Source organism: Notamacropus eugenii, chromosome 6 (assembly GCF_028372415.1).
Source record: "Notamacropus eugenii isolate mMacEug1 chromosome 6, mMacEug1.pri_v2, whole genome shotgun sequence".
NCBI classification, from domain to species: Eukaryota; Metazoa; Chordata; class Mammalia; order Diprotodontia; family Macropodidae; genus Notamacropus; species Notamacropus eugenii.
In genome coordinates, this window is record NC_092877.1 from 143,452,306 (window position 1) to 143,473,070 (window position 20,765).

Here is a 20,765-nt window from a genome sequence, read left to right on the forward strand (position 1 = left end):
CAAGAAAAATGGACACTGTGGCTAATGCATTTACTTGCTGCAGAAGTCCTGTCAAGTAATATAAGACATTATGCTGTTAAAATGCAATAGGTACAGATTCTATACATTTTTATTGAGCAACAAAGGCCCTTTTATATTTAGGCTATTTTAGATAAAACCTTGTAGGAGAAACAAATCTACAGATACACTCTGTGCTAAAAATATTGCTTGATGCGTAAGCACACAGGCATGCAGGCTTTCTGACTAGGAAAAGCAAGCACAGGCTATACTGGGTTCACTGAGAGGCAGCTTCCTGTTGGATCAGACAGAATGCCTCCCAATGGTTTTTGTCTAATTTTTAGAGGATGAGACTGAGAAATCACCTAGAGCAGGGATTATTAACTTTTTTTGTGTCCTGGACCTTCTTTGGAAATTGGGTGAAGTCTATGAACACCTTCATGTTCATAAATAAATGAGGAAAATAGTCAATTTCTGTTAGAAGTGAAAATAAAAACGTAATTTTTCCCTTCCAAATTTATGGACTGATATGCCAGGATATTGTTTTCTTGAGTGGGTATTTCAATCTTTTGTCCTTCTCTAACTTACTATATATTAATGTCATGCTCTATCAGCTAGATTATAATCTAGTTGATGTGTCTTACTTTCTCCCACGGGGTCTGACAAGTAGTAGTAGAGTGATCCCCACCACCACAACAAATCCCGTTATATAAAGCTTTACCTATCAACCTTCCCATCTGGTCCTCACAACTGGGCAAGGGGCTTTACTATCCCCATTTTACAAGTAAGAAAATAAGGCTCAGAGGGGTTGAATAATTTGTCCACAGTTACAAAGCTACTAAGTAAATATTAGGGGCAAAATCTGAACCTGGATCTTCCAGACATAAAGTTTGGGGTTATTACACTCAGCCTACCAAGCTTCTTCTTTAACAGGTGTTCAACAAATTATCTGCTGCTTTGCTTTGATGCTCATGTTCCGGCTCTCGCTTGGCTGCTCAGTTGTTTCAGCCGTGTCTGAATCTTTGTGACCCCATTTGGAGTTTTCTCGGCAAAGACACTGAAATGGTTTGCCATTTTCTTCTCCAGCTCATTTTACAGACAAGGAAACTGGGGTGAATAAGGTTAAGTGACTTGCCCAGGATCACACAGCTAGTAAATGTCTAAGGCCAAATTTGAACTCAGAAAGAAGAGTCTTCCTAACTCTAGGCCTGGCACTCTATCCACCGTCCACCTCGCTGCCCTCTAACACTGACCCACCCATATTTTTCAAGAGGAAGTAATTATAAAGTGCCAACTGTATATAATGCATTGCGTTGGGTGCTAGGCTTTGGTATCCCAGTTTAAGCACAGTGTCCAATGCCCCAGGGAGACGTCCTATTATCTTGTTAAGTTCACCTCACTAAGTAAACTTATTGAGCACTTATTAAATGTGTATTGTGTGTAAGGCACTGTGTTGAGTATTAAGCTTTTGCATTTCAATTCAAATACAGAGCACAATGTTGTCCTGTTAGCCCACTAATTTTACCTCGTTCTCTAGCACTTTAAGGATGGGCAAAATCCTCTGGTCACAAAAATCCAGTGAGGTAGAAAATCTGTTATTACTCCCATTTTATGGTGAGGCTCAGAGGGCCAAAGTGATTTCTCCAAAGCCCACAGAGCTGGAAAGAGAATAAGGTGGTATTTCGATCCAACACCCTTTCTGCTACACTTAAAATCAGTTTTCTTAATGATAGTTTAAAACTGGTCTCTTCACTTTGAGCCACAATCTTGGCCTCACTGAACTCTGGGAAAAGACATTTCTTATCCTTTGAGTTTCATTCATTCTTTTCCACATCTATCATGGTATAAAAGAGCTCAGTTACTTTCCTTTCATAATTACATACTAATATCCTGAAAAATGGACAAATTCAGAGTTCTCCCAACAGTGAATGAATGTTCCTGTCCTCCCCTCAACCCCTCCAACACTGACTGTTGCTACTTGTTCCATTTTCTTGCCAACTGGCAGGGATGTCCATTTGAAATCATGAAGGAAAAGGGACTAAACTGCTCATACCCTTTAACCAAGTATTCTCACTAATGAGAATACAACTTAAGAAAATCAGGAACACGAACAAAGGTCTAATATATACTAAAACATTCTTACAGCACTAGCAAAAAAAAAAAGGAAACAAACGGAGTACTCATTGATTGAAAAATGGCTAAAAAAATTCTGTAGCTTATGAATGCAATGGATAGTTTTGTACAGTGACAAATGACTGACAAAAGAAACTCAGAGCAATCTGGGAAGACATATAGGAATTAATTATTCCTATGATAAAAGACTTGTGGAAGAACCAGAATAACAATATACGAAATAACTACCATGTAAGTGAAAGTATCACTAGAAGAAAAAAAAACCCAGTGAGTAACTGAAAAACAAATGGTCCCAGGGAACACATAAGGAACTTACTTCCCTCCCACCCCCCCCAAAGAAGAGGAAAAAATGATGTGTACTGTACTGGGTATCACATGAAAAGGGTCAGTTTGCTGGGAGCGGTAGAGGAGTGAAGGTGCGGAAAAGAAGAGAAGTATTTCCTGAAATGACTATGATTAAAAAAAAGAGAGAGGACCAGTCAAACTGTTTTTTTTTTTAACAAAGACAACTGAACTGAAAGAACATTCTACTTGTGGATAAGATGCAAACTATGTTATAAACATCTGGAGGAGCTAAGACACAAAGTGGATTATTTGGGCAAGTTAGTATTGAAGCAAAAACTACCAGAATCATTTCTAAGCACTCAATGAATAAACACAAAGCAAATAAAGTCGTGTCCCTGCTTCAGAGAAATGAAGAAGTCTTCATGGAGCCAGGCCATGGTCCACAACAACCCTCTGCAACGTTCAGTCACCCACCTGCAGCCTTTACCAATGTCGGACAGAAGCCAAAAGACTAAGGACGAGTCCTCCTGGCAGAGCAGTGTACAATTTAGGTGCAGAAGGAGGCATGCAAGTCAACAACAAGCTGTCTGCTTTCTACACTGCATTCCTTTATTCCAAAGAAGGAAGGGGGAAGGGGTTGAAGGAAAGGGAAACAAGTGTTGGAAAGTGATAGCTATGTAAAAATTGTGGATTTCTGGTTGGTTTTTTTTCTTTTTCTTTTTTTTTAAATAAATCTATTTATTTTTAACATTCATTTTAAAAAATTGACCAAATTCTCTCTATTCCTTTGGTCCCTCCTCCATCCAATGAGACAGCAAGTAATATATCATCTGTTCTGTTTAGATTTTAAAATTGAAACTGGAGAGAACTAGGGCTGAGGCCCGAGGACCACTGAAGTAGCTAAGTTAGGTTACAAGAGTGAGAGATGACCAGATCTCCCTCTCCAGTCCTCCAGTGGTAAGGGGATTTTATTCTCTCTGTCCAGATCTCCCTCTCCAGTCCTCCAGTGGTAAGGGGATTTTATTCTCTCTGTCCAGATCTCCCTCTCCAGTCCTCCAGTGGTAAGGGGATTTTATTCTCTCTGTCCAGATCTCCCTCTCCAGTCCTCCAGTGGTAAGGGGATTTTATTCTCTCTGTCCAGATCTCCCTCTCCAGTCCTCCAGTGGTAAGGGGATTTTATTCTCTCTGTCCAGATCTCCCTCTCCAGTCCTCCAGTGGTAAGGGGATTTTGTTCTCTCTGTCCAGATCTCCCTCTCCAGTCCTCCAGTGGTAAGGGGATTTTGTTCTCTCTGTCCAGATCTCCCTCTCCAGTCCTCCAGTGGTAAGGGGATTTTATTCTCTCTGTCCTGACACATTCTTCTTAGATGAGCTTCTGAAAGTAGCAACAAGCACTACATCCAAAGAGAAGAACGTTGCAGCGAGAGGCACTGTGTGAAAACTGTAACCCCTCTCCCCCATTCTCTTCTTGAAATGAAATGGGGGCTGAAGAGGAGAAAGGAAGAAGCATTTATAAAGCACTTACTGTGTGCCCTGTGCTTTCTACAAATGTTATCTCATTTGAGCCTCACAACAACCCCACGTAGTATTGTTATTATCTTCATCTCCACATCTGGAGAAACTGAGGCAAAGAGAGGTCAAGTGACTTCATTGGGCTTGCACTCAGTATCTGAGAACTACTTTGAATTCAGGTCTTTCTGACTCAAGGCCTAATGTTCTATCCATGGTACCACCGAGCCAGGTGGTTCCTAGCTGATAGGGACGAAACCTGTGATCTCACTGGTATAGCAAACTTGCAAATGAGGTAACTCTCTACCCTCTCTGCAATGATCTTAGAGAGTTGCCTGGAGAGCTAAGAGGTTCTTACCCAGGGTTGGCTGGTCTTGGACCCAGGATTTCAAAGATTTGGGGCCAGCTCTCTCACTGCAAACACAATAATCCTCAAAGAACAGCTTTTGAAAGCTAGTGTCCAGGACACCAACGTGGTTCATCTCATTTGGCTAGAAACACTTGGCCATGGATGGCTCAATAGGTCTTCCACCAACCTACAATCAATTCCTAGAATGTTGTGGAACTTCGTTAGAATACAAGACTCATAAAAAGTTCATATGCCCAATATAGCTATTTCTTTTCTGGCCTTGTAGCCTATTTTTTTTTTGGCGGGGAGGCAGGGTTGGGGAGGTGTTGGAGGGAGGAGGGGGACAGGGAGAGAAATTCCATCTCCAAGACTTAAAGCTGGAGAGTGACCAAATCACACCATCAGAACGTAATTTGGGTAAATTTCTGCACACTTTTTGGAATTAAACAACGGCATCCAGAATCCCTAATCCAATTCTGCACAGGATCACCACTCACACTGTACCTAAGAAATATTCCTTGCTTCACACGTGGATACAAAAGCATGCAAACCTGCTGAACCTGGTCTTATCCACAGCCCCTCATCAGGATATTTCATAAGAACAAAAATCCTGTTCACCAGCCACCCAGAATTACTAAAGTGCCATCAGATTTTATTAAAACCCCATCAAGTGAGCAATCTCAGATTGCTTCTTGTGCTTTACAATTATTGTAAAGAGAACTCTTTACATGAGAGGAGGAGATAATGACATTAACTTCTTAACTTAAAGCAATCCTCCACGGCATGATTCTAAAATATTCTCTTGGTCTGAAATTTATGTAAATTGAATTCATCTATCATTAGTTATTACCAACCCAGCTACATAAAACAGTTTTCTGTAACAATTAGTTCTTTAAAACACTGTGTTTTTAATTAGACCTGGGATATTATTAAGCTCGCTATAAATATGGACAATGTTTTATCTGGTGCACCCAACTATCTGAAAACCAGAAAGAATTTTTGGAGATTTTTTTTTCCTTTAAAAAAATTAACCTTGTCAATGATTTCATTCAAAATTTTAAATGCAATGAAAATCTAAACTTCTTTACAAAAGTCCATTCGTGAATACCTGAAGATCGCTCGCTCCTAATATTTAAAGTCATAATATCAGAGGATTTTAGAGCAAGAAGGAACCCTGGAATATAGAATGGCAAAGTAGAGAATGTTAGAACATAAAATGTTAAACTATCAGAATACTTGAACACAGGATATTAGAACATGGAATCCTGGATATTGGAATACAGCATGTTCAAACTGGAAGGGACCTCAGAAAGGATCTAGTCCAATCCACTCACTTTACAAATAAGGACATTAAGGCTCTTCCTCTGTAAATTAAATCCCATTTACTTAGTTGTATCTCTGTTATATTCCTGTCCCTACCTGGTCCCCAGTAAAATGTAAGCCCCCTAGAGGTGGGTACTATGCTTCATTTGTGTCTTGACATTCTCATTGCCAGGCACATGGTTGTTGAATGGAGCTGATAAGTGATTTGCCCAACATCTCACAGAAAGTCCACAGCAGAGCTGCAAGAACTGAGGTCTCCCATGACTGGTTCAGGTCCTGGCATTCTCCTTGCTTCCAGGATCCCCCTTCAGATCTCTCCCCATCTCAATGCCACCCATCCTCCAAGAGCCAACCCAAGGCCTCCATCTTTCCATCCTTTCAAATCTTTGGGGCTCCATGTGGAGAAACTAGAGCATAATACCTGAGAACCTACCGTGTGGGGAGGGGAGGGGAATTTTGGGGGGGCCGGGAGCAGTGTCTTAACTGCATAGATAACCAACTGCTTCCATCCCATAGTCACAACAAAGAGTGAGACAGAGCTGAGGAAACCAGACTTTGGTCAGCAAATGTGCATGACTTCCAACTAGATCAAACCCTACAGTCATTAATTACTCCTTTAAGTGTGAATAACGATATCTATACAGTATTTTAAGATCTGCAGGGTGACATATATGTGGTATCTCATTTGGTCCTCATCACCACCCAGTGATGTGGGTGCTACAGATATCATGAGCTCCATAGTACAACTGTGGAAACTGAAGTTTCTCAAGATTAACTGACTTGACCAAGGTCATAAGGTTATACAACGTCAAAGGACAGAGACAGGTCCTGAAGTCAAGTCCACAACTCGATCCCAAGCCTAGAATTCTTTTTACTCCACCATACTACTCCTACAAAATGATGATATACAAGAACTACCTTTTTGATAATTTTTTCTTTCTCTTTTTTTCTTTCTTTTGTATAGATTTGTGATTCCATATTTATAAGCATAAGGAATGAGGCTAGAGGGCCAAGGAGGGAAGGAGTTGTATGCAGGGAACTCTTGGTATGGAAACTCCTTCCACCAATAGAGATCAGCAATTCAACTGTAATTTATAGTCTTAGAGAGGTTGCATGACATAATGGGGAGAGAAGCAGCCTTTTAAAAATCACTCTATAGAAAATAAGATATAAACAAAGTAATTACCTTAATAAACAATTACTGAAGCTAGAAATAATCAAGAATGAATAATACCAATTAAATAACCCACCTAATGAATCTTAAAAAGGAAATCCCAGTAAGATAAAATATCATAATTTTAAAAAACACATAACACTAAACATACATAATGTAACTATATTCATAAAAACATATACACCAACAAATTCTTAACACAACTACTTAATCAACCTTCAGTGTGAGTCTAATTAAATAACAGCAAATGCACTGGTGAAAAGGCTGGATATAAAATGGGGAGTGATAGAAACGGAAATAAATTTAGTACAGTCCTACCTATTTTCAAGCTAATTTATGTACCGTTGATTTTCTTTTTGCTTACATATAAATCAGCCTAATCTAACTGCTTGAATGAGATGAATGAGCAATATACTCCCTGATTAGCATTTTATCTTCATGCATTTCACCTAAGTTCAAGGATCTAAATCAAAACATTCCATTAACACCCCCAAAACTCAAGCAGATTTTACAGTCTTTCATAAAACTCAAACCCTGGCCGAATAATCCAGTTTTAAATGGATCACTAAAGGGAACATTATAATTCTCTACTCTTTATAAAAAGATTACATTCTTATTGCATAGAAGCCTCTCTCTCTCTCTCTCTCTCTCTCTCTCTCTCTCTCTCTCCCCCTCTCTGTTGAGGGACTGACCAAAAAAAAAAAAAAGATTTCTCTGATCTTTGCATTTTATTGATGTTTCAGTTGTTTCCTGGTCTCACCTAATTTCTTTCCCTTTCCCTTAGATTTCTCAGAAGTATCCAGGATGGCGGCTCTAGTGACAGTGAAACATGCAAAATAAATGACATGTCACCAAGTAAATTAGCATCTCCTTTCTGACCAGCTGGGTCATGTTTCCTCTTCAAAATCCCTGGCCCCTTGATAGAAAATAATAGTAATCTAATAGACCTCATTAAACAATCAATATATTGACAGCAGCTCTATAAAGAGAAACGCTGTGTTATAATTGATTCCTTTAACCCATTCAATAGCATACTAAACTCAAGCACATAAAGCATACTGCAGAGGATCAATTGCCTTTATTTACTAAGTAATTTTATTCAAACCATGATGAAATGAAAGGTATAGGAACATTTAACAGAACTGAAAAATGTTTTCATCTTTCACCAAGTCTTCCAAATAGCTGACCTCCACCAACCCCCAAAAAGTCATTTCAGAGAAAGATTTAAACATTGTATTACTCACCAAAAAACTTCCAAAGGCTGAGTTAAATATAGCTGCTGCCTACAGAGAAAAGAGAGGAAAACTCACTAAAAGGAAACAGTCACAGTCCAAGCAAAGAATGCTCCTCTCCCTCCCTCCTTCCCTCCCAGCACTCCTGATCCCAGACCTTGAACCACATATACCATTAGGCAAAGTTCACCATTGCTAACAAAAATTGCCAGTGGCCTGTAGTTTACAAAGACAGATGAGCTGCAGCTTAGGAACTCATAAATAATGGGTCTCAAAAGCAAGCAGAAAAGGCTTGCTACTCATTGTTATAAACTTATGACAGGTACTAAAAGAATCATCCCCAATATGTGAACAGAAACCTGGTTCTTATTGATTCTGCCTACTGGACATAAAGCCATCAAGAAGCTGATTTAGTCATCAAGAAAGCAGTCATTGAGATTTCTGACTGCAACACACACAATGGCAGTGCCACCACCAGCGAGTTCCTATCCCACTTACTCAGTGGGCACAAGTAACTCTTAAGCCATTAACTCCATGGTGAGCTCTCATGCTGATATTAACCATATACTCCACTCATCAGTGAAGGCTGCTGAAGTCCAAGCAGGTATGGTCCATTCTAAAGTAGAAACACCCATGCAAGGCTGCAAAATGTCAGTCAAAGTAGTCTTTGCAATTCAGAGAAGAAACAACTGGCAACGACTTTAGAAGCTATTGTGCTTACCTAAATATCCTGGGAACACATGGTAGATGGAAGAGAGCTCTTAACTTTAAATCAATCATTATGTTCCATGAAGCTACACCTGAATCTTGAACGCTTCTCCCAGTCCCCCAAATGAATAGAAACTTGTGTGGCATCCAATTTGATGATAGAAAAGAGGAAAAAAAACCCAAGAAGCCCATATAGGAAAAAAACAAAAGAAAGGATAGGGGTGAGAGGAGAAAGCCTGCTGTTGACATGTCCTGGAGTTTCCGAGAAGAATTAAATTAATCATCATAGACATTTTCAGCCACACTGCAATAAGGAGAGGATGTCAATTTACCAAGTTTGAATAAAGTCCAAAGCCAAGCTAAGAGCTGTATCTGAACCAGCCTTCTGCTCCATAAGAGGATGCAATGAGAGTGAATGGGTAATGAGATCCCTGGCTCCAGAGAGCTTAGCTCTCCTATTCAAGTTCATAATTAATTCAAAGCTTTGATAATTTCATTAGATTCCTCCTTTGCTGGCCCTATCAATAAAAGATGGCACTGGACTGCAGTTCCTCTGTGGCAGAAACACAGGCAAAGGCACAGACCAGGGAACCTTTGCTTCCTGACAGGGACAATGGCATATGGTGCTCCATGTTGCAGAGGGAGCAAAGCAAAAAGATACAGCTAAATAAAACATTACAGATGACAGTTGTGAACTACAGAAACATATTTTAACACCTCTTACTTCCTGGAATTCCTTTGCTGAGGATAAAGGAGAGAAAGCTTTGTGGTAGGAGTAAAAATCGGTGAGCAGCTAGGAGGGCACCCCCGATTTCCTAATTCTGACTTTCTATACTTTACGCTTCAGGCTTATAACAAATCTACCTTTCCATTCAATGAGTGACTTCTCCACCTTTGAACTCCTTCCCTCACTCTTTCCGGAACCTTTCTACCCCACACATAGCTGCCAAATATATATTTTCTTCTTAAGTACAGGTCTCATCATGCTGATTGCCTGCATAAGAATCTTCAATTGCTTCCTATTACCTCAGGGATCAATGCACTATTTCTCATGTAGGGCCCAGGAAAATCTGGCTCCAGACTTCTTCTACCTTACTCTCTTTCACACACTCTGTGTTCCGGTCAAAGAAGCCCTCTGGCCGTATCTTGCACCCAGTATTTCTATCCGCTCCCTCAGTAGCTTCCGCACACCCAGGCTATTCCCCTGTGACTAGAATGTGCTCACTTCTTACTTGTGCCTCTCAGAACCCACAGCTTCCTTTAAGATTCGGCTCCATTTAAAGCCTTTCCTAAGCCTCCCACCGCTTTTTCTTAGTGCTCACACTCTCCTGAAGTCACTTTACATTTATTTTGTACGTACTTTGGTTTTTAGAGGGAACGTGGTGTAACAGACAAAGTTTGGTCTTACAGCAGGGCAGATGCTGAATTCAGTGACATCCCGGATGTACGCTGGATGTGTGACCCTGGGGAAGCCATTTAACTTCTCAGGGCCCCAGATACTATAGAGAAGGGGCCAACCTAGAAGTTCCTTATATCAATGAACTCAAAGATACAGGTGGCATCCTTATCCTATAGTGCTATTTCATAACTTCTGTCCTAAGCTCTCTCCACCCAAGCAGAACTATATCCTGTTCTTAGAGAATCACTTGAGGTGGCGGTATCCAACTCAGACAGAAACCCAGGCCACTAATCCAGACACAAAGAGTCCTATACGCTGCGTATCCGGCTTCGTTCCATACATTACTGCCTTTTTATTTATTTTGTGGAGTGCATCCCAATTTCACTTTCATCTGGCTGGGCAGTGAGTATATTTGACACTTCTGACCTGAAGCACTGAGGTGCTACAAAGCCAGCCTGTGGAAGAGACCACAACTAGCGCTCTGTTCATGGCGCATGTTGCAGCCTGCCTGACACACAGTAGGTGTTTAGAGCAGCTTTGCTATATTGAGCGAATGGGTCTTTCCCTAGTATTCAAACAAATATGGAAGCAATTAAAGTACAGGAGACTCAAAATAAATGGAAACAAACACTAGCTTTGAGCAAGTTGCATAAGTCATTACCCCCCCCCCCCCCCATTACCAATAACTTCTGATGTAATCTGAACAGAAGCCAAGCCTCTTCTACAGATGTATAACTATTAAGGACTATATTAACATAACAACAGAAATGAATTTCCTAAAGCAGTCATAAATACTAGTGAACATTTTGGAATCATCTTTCCATGGTTTTGAAACCCATTCACATACCCAGTCCTCTTCACTAGCCGACGTTCGTGAAATGGATTAAATTTGTGATTGCAGCCATTACCTTAAGCAGCACTGAATGAGAAGGAACTGGATTCCTGGCATGATGTCAAGGAGCCAAGTATCTGTTTTGTTTATGCTTACGAATGCAGGTGAATTTTGTGTTTTTTGGGGGGAGGGAGGGGCGCGGCTCTAAACAGCAATGACCAATGTTTATCAATACAACAAATGATCATTTATCTAACAGAGCATGACTGTTTGGTACTGGGTGGAATATCCAAGATTACCAGAAATCTCATTTTATGTATAAATTTCCTACCAAACATTAACAGAGAAACAGCAGAAGGGTGCTTTAGCCTCCTCAGGCTCTCACGAACTCAAAATGAATCAGGCCCGTGCTCCCAGACAGGTCAGTAGTCCAGAATCCTTCAAGGTCCCACTTTCTACCCACTGCAGAAATCCTTTCTGCATCCTAATGGATGTTCATCCAGCCGTTGCCCAAACAGTTCCCATGATGGAGAGCTCACTATAACATGAAGCATCTCATTTTATTATTGGATAGCTGTTATTTTTAGAAAGCTCTTTCTTTATATTGAGTCAAAATCTGCCTCTCCCTCTAATTTACACTCACTGCTCCAAGTTCTGCCCTCTGGCACTCAAAGCACAGTACAGGGGGACAAAGAGATGCTGTGTTTCAGATGCTATTGCAGGAGAATTTTGATCTTTAGAAATCTATAGAATTTTTCAAAATTTAGAGGTTCCCTTGGTGCTCTGACTGGTTTGATTGTCTATACTATTATTAGACTTACACACTGTCTGGTAACTTTTGGTGCAATGTAACAGATTTCCTTTTGAGTGGAAATGAAGAAATGCTCTCTCTGTGATTATACATGTGAACCAATTCTGCATCCTTGAAAGACTAGCCAAACCTTAGAGACCCGTCAGAGGCTGAGTCTGACTGACAGTACAACAATGAAACCTCTATCAAGCCAAATCAAGTCAAGCCAACAAGAGTTTATTATTAAGTGCTTAGCACATACCAGGCACCTGGGTCAAGCCCTAGGAATACAAATCTAAATATCTGTATAACTGTAAACCGAATTAATCAATCTGGAGAGTGGGTGAGCTACCTCCCCCCAACAGGGAACCCTAACTACTTTACAGACTGTTTAGTTTTTTCTGCCTTTTCTTGGCGCAGTCTAGCCCTGACCTGAAAAAATAAGCACAAATGAGTCTTCTTCACAGAATCTTTAGGATGAGAGCTCATCCTCTGAAAGAATAAAGCTTTTTTCTCCTTAAAAGATGTATATATACAGAAATATAAACATACCAGGCATGCCCAAAGTCTCAGTACTGTTTCAAGCTTTGAGAGATGCCCTGTACATGTGGATACTGAACAGACACATGCACACACACAAAAACACACACCTCCCTTCTTTTACTCAGTGCCATCTCTATCTCAGTCCCATGCCCTGCCTACGGCAGTAGTGAATTTGGGAAAACTAGAAATCTTTGGATCAAATTTGATATTTCTCTAACCTTCAAGTCAAACAATGAGTCAATATATTAGACTGCCGTCCTTGAACAACACATTCTTTGTTATAAAAGAGGACCGATGACATGAGGAGGGTGATCTCCTGGCTAGCGAGCAAATGGGATGTGAGATAGAGCTGTGCAGAGTCACCAGCCTCACTCTCTCCTCCTGAGTTGATGGAGTCCAGTAGCAAGACATAGGTCAAGATGACTGGCAATGGTCCTGAATACAGTGGGAGACCATGGCTTTTTTAAGGTAAGATCTTTCCCAGGTCTCCGTTTGTCTAAGACAATACCCATTCAGTAATTAAAGGGCAGACAAGAACTGAGGCAAAAGATGGCCTACTTTGCCTTCACAAAAGAATCTGGGAGAAGACCGAACAACTGCCAAAATCTGGCTGGAGAATGGCCTGAATGCAGATGATGTTAAGGAAGGTGGGCCAGTCAGATGGCCTTGAATGCCAGGTGGCTGAAATCTCATAAACAATATGGAAATAAAGTCAATTTATGGTCAAGGGAATGACACAACTAAAATTGGTGTTGGTACACAAAGTAGGCAGAAAAGGGCGGCTGGAAGGTTCTTTCTTGCAGGAATCAATTATTCAACATGTACTGGTCACCTACTATGTGTAAAGCATTGTGAGAAATACACAGGCCTTCAAGGAGTATACAATCTACTTGGGGCAGTGAAAGGTGTCCACATATAATGCTAAATAATAAAAGACTTCAATAATGGATGACCAAAGCAATAAAAGAAGAACCCTTAATAGCTAAACGTACTTTGGAGTTCTCAGGGAACAGGGTTGTGAGGAGAAGTAGAAAAGAAAAAACATTTCAGCTAAATCAGTCAATTGTCCTACTTATGATGTCTATGAGAGAAAGTTATAGGAGAAATGGGGCAGGGAACAAGGATTTAAGTAATACAGTAACTGGAGGCTCATGGTGGGTGTAACCAGGCTGCAACAGATAACTCATGAGGAACTCTGAAGAGGAATAAGAGATGTCTTCAAGGAACCAAACTATAGGAAAGAAGATGACTCGGTCATATGGCAAGAATGAAAGATGACAGGTGGACTTACACAGCACTAAGGGAAGCTAAGGAAGGCCTTCCATGTTGGGTGGACCCTCAATGTCCAACTTCAGAGAGAACAGGGACAAGAGGCTAAGCAGGCATGGACAAGCGATGTCTCCATGTTTGGAAGTGATCCCCAAGTCAACAGCATCAGAGACCATTTGAACATGACAGATCCACCCGTACTACTTCAATGTTTGTCTCATCATGGCAAATCCACACTTTTGTTTTATACATACATACATATACATAACACATGTGTATATGTATGTATGTGTGTGTATACATATATATAAACAACTTCCCTCCCTCTCTAAGGCCTATCAGAAAAAGGGGATTAGACTTGCCCTCTCTCTCGTTCAAAGCCCTGCATCAGAGTTCCCTTAACTGCCCCTTCCGTATCAGTCCTCTCATTCTTCACAGGTTTGTTTTGTCCAGTCACTCTAATTCCACTTTCAAGTCTCTTATCTCATTCCTGAAATGCCCTCTGTTCCTCACTAAATTGTCTCCTTCCTACTAAATCTTAAAACCTGGTGCCTACCTGATGGTTTTTAGTGGACTGCAAAAGCCCTATTACAACATGGCAACCAAGAAAGCTAATGAAATATTAGGCTAAGACAGAAGCAGGATACAGAAAGAGAGAGAGGACAGTCCTGTTCTCTTCCATGCTCAGGCTACATCTCAAGTATGGGGGCCATTTCAGGGCATCATTTTTCAGAAAGGACATTGATAAACTGAAAAAAAATTGAAAGGGGGGCAATTAAGAAGGTAAAAGGCCTCAAATTCATAACATATGAACTAGGCAGCACAGTGACAGAGTTTGGAGATAGGGTTTGGAGTAAGGAAGACCTGAGTTCAAATCTGGCCTCAGACACTTACTAGTTGAGTGATCCTGGGCAATTCACTTAACCTTTGCTTGCTTTACTCTCCTCATCTGTAATACTGGTATAATAACAGAATCTACTTCCAAAGGTTGTTGTAAGGATAAAATGAGATAATATTTGTAAAGCAGTTAGCTAAATGCCTGGTACACAGTAGGTATTATATAAATGTTAGTGACTTCTTGTAATTACTATTACTGGTGGTAGTAGTGGTGGTGGTGGTGGTGGTGGTGGTAGTGACAGTAATAGGTGAAGTAAATGGGAGTGCTTAGCCTAAGGAAGAGTCATCTCAGTCCTGTCTGACTCTTCATGACCCCATTTGGGATTTTCTTGACCAAGATACTGGAGTGGTTTGCCATTTCTTCTCCAGCTCATTTTACAGATGAAGAAATTCAGGCCAACAGGGTTAAGCGATTTGCCCAGGGTCTCAAAGCTAGGAAGTGTCTGAAGCCAAATTTAAAATTAGGAAAATGAGTCTTCCTGCCCATAGCAGTGCTCTATCTACATGTGCCACCAAGAGGCACATGATCACTATTCAACTATTTGAATGGTTGTCATATGGAAGAAAAATTATTTTTTCCTTCTGATTGTCCACAAAGAGAAGGCCTAGCAGAGACAGGTGGAACTTTTGGAGAGGCTTATTTTGGCTTGACATTAGGAGAAAATTTCTAATAACCAGAAGTGACCAAAAGCGAAATCGGCTGCCTCAGAGAGTGGTCGTGTTGCTCCAGCCAAGGGTCTTCAAGTCAAGGTCATCTTACCACATACACTGTAGGAGAGGATCCCTGTTCAAGTTCAGGTTGAACCAGATGCTGCCTGAGAGCCTGTCCTACTCTGATATCCTGTGGCTGTTTTCTTGACCAATCCGAAAAGTAATGGTTCCTCTAAACATATAACCTCTCCTTCACTCACCATGGAACTGGACCCTCTGCCCACAGACAAGGAAGGGACCTTAGCCAATCTCCTAGTCCAATCTCCCATTTTAGAGTCTGAGATACCCAAAAGGGCAGAATACATTGTTTAACATAAAGTGTTGGCAAGTGATGGAGCTGGAGCAAAAGCCAAGCCTTCTGACTCCAGTGATCTCATCACTTATACCATGCTTCCATCCTGGGCAAATCTGTGTCACATACAATGCTAACATTTCTTTCACATGATCGCTGTCAGACAGACAATGAGCTCCTACAAGTTAGGAGCCACACCTATTTTGATTGCTTTGTAATCAGTACTGAATAAATGCTTGTGGAAATGATCATAAGGCATATGAAAATTCATTTGAACTTTTTAAGTAAAAAAAGAATCACCACTGAATTTCACTTATGATCCTTTTTATTTATTCAGCATATATTTCTTCAATGTACATGAAAAGCCTTTAAGCACCGCAGGAAAAACGAAAATGCATGACATTTTCTGCCCTCCAGGTGCATAAACTCTGTTAGAGGGAATAAGACACACACAAATAACTACAATACAAAGGACTATGCAGCAAGTGTCCTATGAAGAAGGTTCATTACTAAAACACAGATCTAACCATGTCACTCCCCTGCTCAAAATATTTTCAATAGCTTCTGAAATAAAATACAAAATCTTCAGCCTGGCACTTAAGAGACTTCTACTATCTTTTGCTGTTGAGTGATTTCAGTCCTGCCAGACTCTCCATGGCCTCATTTGGGGTTTTCTTGGTAAAGATACTGGAATGATTTGCCATTTCCTTCTCTGGCTCATTTTACAGATGAGGAAACTGAGGCAAACAGGGTGAAGTGACTTGCTCAGTTATTAAGTAAAAGGGATGAAGTGACTTGTCCAGCATCACATAGCTGGTGTCTCAGACCAAATTTAAACTCAAGAAGTTGAGTCTTCTGGACCCTAGGCCCAGTCTCTATCCACTGTGCCACCTAGCTACCCTTTTCTACCATCTAGCTCCAGTCTTATTCCCATGTTACTCCCCTTCATGTACTGCCTATTCTAGTCAAACATATATCCTTACTGTCCCTTCTCACAGTTCCATTTCTTTCCACCATGCTTTTGTGAAAATGATCCCCAATGCCCAGACTGCCCTCTCTCCTTGACACCTTAAGGCATTCTTAACTCCTTTAAAGCTCAGATCAGGTGTCATTTCCTAACAAAAGACCTTTATGAGCGTTCCGTATTTGACAGTCTTCTCTCTCATCTGAAATTTCTCAGTACCCTTTTGTGCATATTTAATTTTACTTAGCTGTGTTCAGATCGCATCCCCACAGGAGACTGTAAGCTCCTTGAAGACAGAGGCTTTGCTCACTCATTTTTGTCTCTGTATTCTCAGCACCCAGTACACAATGCCTGCTTCATAAGTGCTGGTTAAAATACACTGAAATATTCTAGGAGAATAAGATGGAAGAACTCAATAGCAGCTAGAAAGCGTCATGGCGAGAAGTATGTTTGGACTTGCTCTGGAAGGGTTTTAATAGTCAGACACAGGGAAGGGAGGGCATGAACTGAGACACAAATCAAGATACAAAACACAGGGCACGTCCAAAGGATAATGTTGAGGTCAGCTTAGCTGAAGTAGACGGGTTCATACAGGAGTAGTGGAAGATCCGATTCAACTCAATTTAACAAACATTTATCATAAACCTATTATATGCTAGATTGTGGTAGGCATGGAGCAAGGCACAAAAATTAAAAATGCCACATGCCCTGACAATTAAAAGTTTATGGTCTGTATAACCACCCATCCAAAAAAGGATCAGACATGTTAGATATGATAAATACAAAGGAAGTGTAGAGACAAAGTACTATAATAAAATTAAGTAGGAAAAATAACTTTGAACTAGGCAGAGAATATTTCATGATAAAAGGAGTATATTTCAATAGGTAGAGATAGTAGAGGAAATATTTCTTAGGTGGGATCTAGGAAGCGGGAGTATGGAGAGCAAGAGAGCCAACAGCCAAGTTTGCCTGGAACTTGTGCATACAGGGAGTGATATGAAATAAGCCTATGGGGGGGGGGGGGGACACACCTAGAGCCATCTGGGAGTTTGTGTATGACCCTAGAGCAGGGTTTTTTAATGGGGGGCCTATGAACTATTTTTAAAATAACTATTTCAATATAATTGTTTTCCTGTATCATCAAATGCATTTTATTTCATGCATTTAAAAATATCATTCTGAGAAGAGCCCTACCATAGGCTTTGCCAGACTGCCAAAGGGGTCCAGGACTCACAAACGGTTACCCATGACCTAAGGACCACTAAGGGAATTCTGAACTGGTAAGTAACATGGTCAGACCTTTCCACCCAGAATAGTCTTTTGGGTTCCATTTGACTGGAAAGGGGAAAGGATGGAGTTGGAAAGACCTATTGGTGCATATTATATTTTTTTTAACTTTTCTTTCATTTAAATTTATTTATTTAAGTTTTCAACATTCATTTCCACAAAATTTTGGGTTCCAAATTTTCTCCCCATTTCTCCCCTCCCCCCACCCCAAACGCCAAGCATTCTAATTGCCCCTATCACCAATCTGCCCTCCCTTCTAACATCCCTCTCTTCCCTTCTCCCCATCTTCTCTTTTGTCCTGTAGGGCAAGATAGATTTCTATACCCCATTACCTGTATTTCTTATTTCCTAGTTGTATGCAAGAACAATACTCAACAGAGGTTCCTAAAACTTTGAGTTCCAACTTCTCTTCATCCCTACCTCCCCACCCATTCATTCCCTTTCGTTTTTTCCCAAATGAGGAGATGAAGACCAGACAGGCTACGACTCAGCGAAAGTCACAGAGGTTTTTAAGCAGCAGAGTTAGAATCCAGAGGGCTTCTCATTCCCAACCCAGAGCTCTCTTCCCACTCTACCAAGTGGCCTCAATTCATCCCACCGTCTCCTCCCACCCCAACCCCCAACTAAGTGCCACTTGCTGAATCACAGCCCTCTCCTTCTCAAATTAGATCAAGCATCTCCAGAGGAGAGAAAATAAAAATGCTGCAAATTTTATCATCTTTCTTTGTCTGAATGCACCAGGAGACATTATACATATCATATTTCATACCCTGTAATTTAGAGCTTCCAAAACATTAATGGGCCCATGAAGTTTACACACTTGGAACTCAAAAATACTACGGTTAATACTCGTCAGTCAACAATATTTATTAAATGCCCACTCTGCTCACAGAGGGGAGACAAAGGAAATAAAAGGCAGGGACCCTGCTCCAGAGGAATTCACAGTGCAGCTGAGAAGCAAGGAAATACACACATACACACACACACTCATACATACACTCACACACATATACTCACACACATACACACACACACACCACACACACATACACATACACACCCATATACACACACACTCACCACACACACATACACACACACCAAACACATACCCCCACATACCCCCACATACATCCCCACATACACACATATACACACATACACCCACACACATACCCCCACATACACATACCCCCACATACACACACACTCACCACACATACACACATACACACATATACACACACACCACACACATACATATATACACATGCACACACATACACATGCACACACACACCCACATACATACACACCCACATACACACACACCACACCCACATACACACATACACATACACACACATACACACAACTATGAATTTTTACTAAGCAAGACTCCATACAAGCCATGGAAAAAACACTGCAGGCACGAGCAGGAACCTGGCTCCTGGCAGCTTACGTGAACGGGGCCAATGGTTCTAGCCAATGACATCATCTGTTCTAGTTCCACTGGCTACATCAGTGTCTATAATGATACAGAGGAGAAATGACCCCTTCAGCCATCTAGGGAGAATCTGGGGATTGTAAGGGGGGAGAATTTAAAAGTAGGATTTCATCCTGGAAAAGATTCCCCATGAGAACCTCTGCCATCCCATGTCAGAGCTTCATGTTTTTATACACTAAATCCACATTCAATATTGGTTAGCCAATCAATTAATAAAGGTTTATTAAGCACTTACTACGGGGCCAAGTACTCTGCTAGAAGCTACAAATCAACAACTAAGAAATTCAAAATGTTTCCAATTTCATTCTTATTGGATAGAGTCCTGAATGTGGAGGAAGGAAGACCTGAGTTCGAATCCAGCCTCCAACACAGTGATTACTAACTGTGCGATCCTGCAAAAATCACTTAAACGCTTCCTGCCTCAGTTTCCTCAGCTGTGATCGGAATAGCACCTCCATCCCAGAGCTGTCATGAGGATCAAACGAGGTAGTATTTGTAAAGTGCTCAAGCACAGTGCAGGCACATCGTAGGAGTTTCCTAAAGGCTTATCTCCTCCCTTCTTTCCTACAGGAGACTCTATTTCCAAGGGGAAGGCCTGCTTGTCCTGCTGCAGAGTGAAGAAAGCACAACACCAAGAATGACACACAAAGGACCAAAAGAATGGAAATGAAAACACTGCAAGGCAGTGGGATGTTCATTCATCACAAGTACCAATCAGGTTCCCAGAAAGCAGAAGATAAACCCCCTTCCTTCTCTCCCAGAGCAGCGGGAGCCCCAAAGCACAGTGCTGCTTCACCCCCACACTGAACGGCCACTCCTGGCTACAAGAATCAGTTCAACTGGGGATGGAGGCATGGGATGGACATTGGGAAATAACTGCGGTATGAAAAGAAACAAAAGGCATCAACAAAATTTTTAAAGAAAACTTTTAAAACTTGTTCCTGTAGGGTTAATTTTCTTTTTAATTATTCCTAAGTATCTTGCAATGTGTTACGCGATGCAAAAGAAAAAAGTTCATATATTCAATAAAAACAGAGAACTATATGCCACTTACACCGCATAATTAAGAAAAGCTCCTCCACCAATTCTATTCCAATAAATTCCAGCGATAGTGGAGGCAACATGGGGTAAAAGCAATGGATTTGAGGTTCGGAGGACCTGACTTCTAATTCTGTCTCTGCCACTGACTACCACTGTGAACCTAACCCAGGCACGCCACTTCCTCTCTCTCTGGTCCCATTTCCTCACCTATAAAATGAGGGTGTGAGACTAAATAGTCTCTACAGGCTCCTTCTGGTTCCCAATTCTAAAAATCTTGAATAATTTTCAAAAAATTAAATTAAATTTTTAAAAAAGCAGGATACAGTCACAAGCACACTCCCGTGCTGGGTAATAAATACCTCAGTTACAAAAACATTTAAATTCTACCTATTTAATGACATCTTTTGTCACCTTATAGATCCCACAATAACTACAGCTTGAGTTGAATGAACCAGTAAAATATGCAGTGTGTTCAACTGTGTTCAATTATTATTGATCCATGTCACAGAAAATTAAACATACAAGA

At 40.8% G+C, this 20,765-nt stretch overlaps 1 protein-coding gene across 5 annotated transcripts in view; it reads right to left on the reverse strand.

The window, feature by feature from the left end:
* The window catches only part of SLC10A7 (solute carrier family 10 member 7), a 273,274-nt gene that overhangs the window by 173,708 nt on the left and 78,801 nt on the right, over positions 1–20,765 (reverse strand). For 4 of the 5 annotated variants that reach the window (XR_011969714.1, XM_072621186.1, XM_072621187.1 and 1 more), the window contains one exon: positions 8,012–8,050. The exons of the other annotated variant lie outside the window; for it this stretch is intronic. Coding sequence is in view for 3 of the 4 variants with exons in the window: in XM_072621186.1 (XP_072477287.1) it covers positions 8,012–8,050 (39 nt within the window). In the remaining variant the exon portion in view is untranslated. The remainder of the gene's footprint in view (positions 1–8,011; positions 8,051–20,765) is intronic. 5 annotated transcript variants of the gene reach the window in all.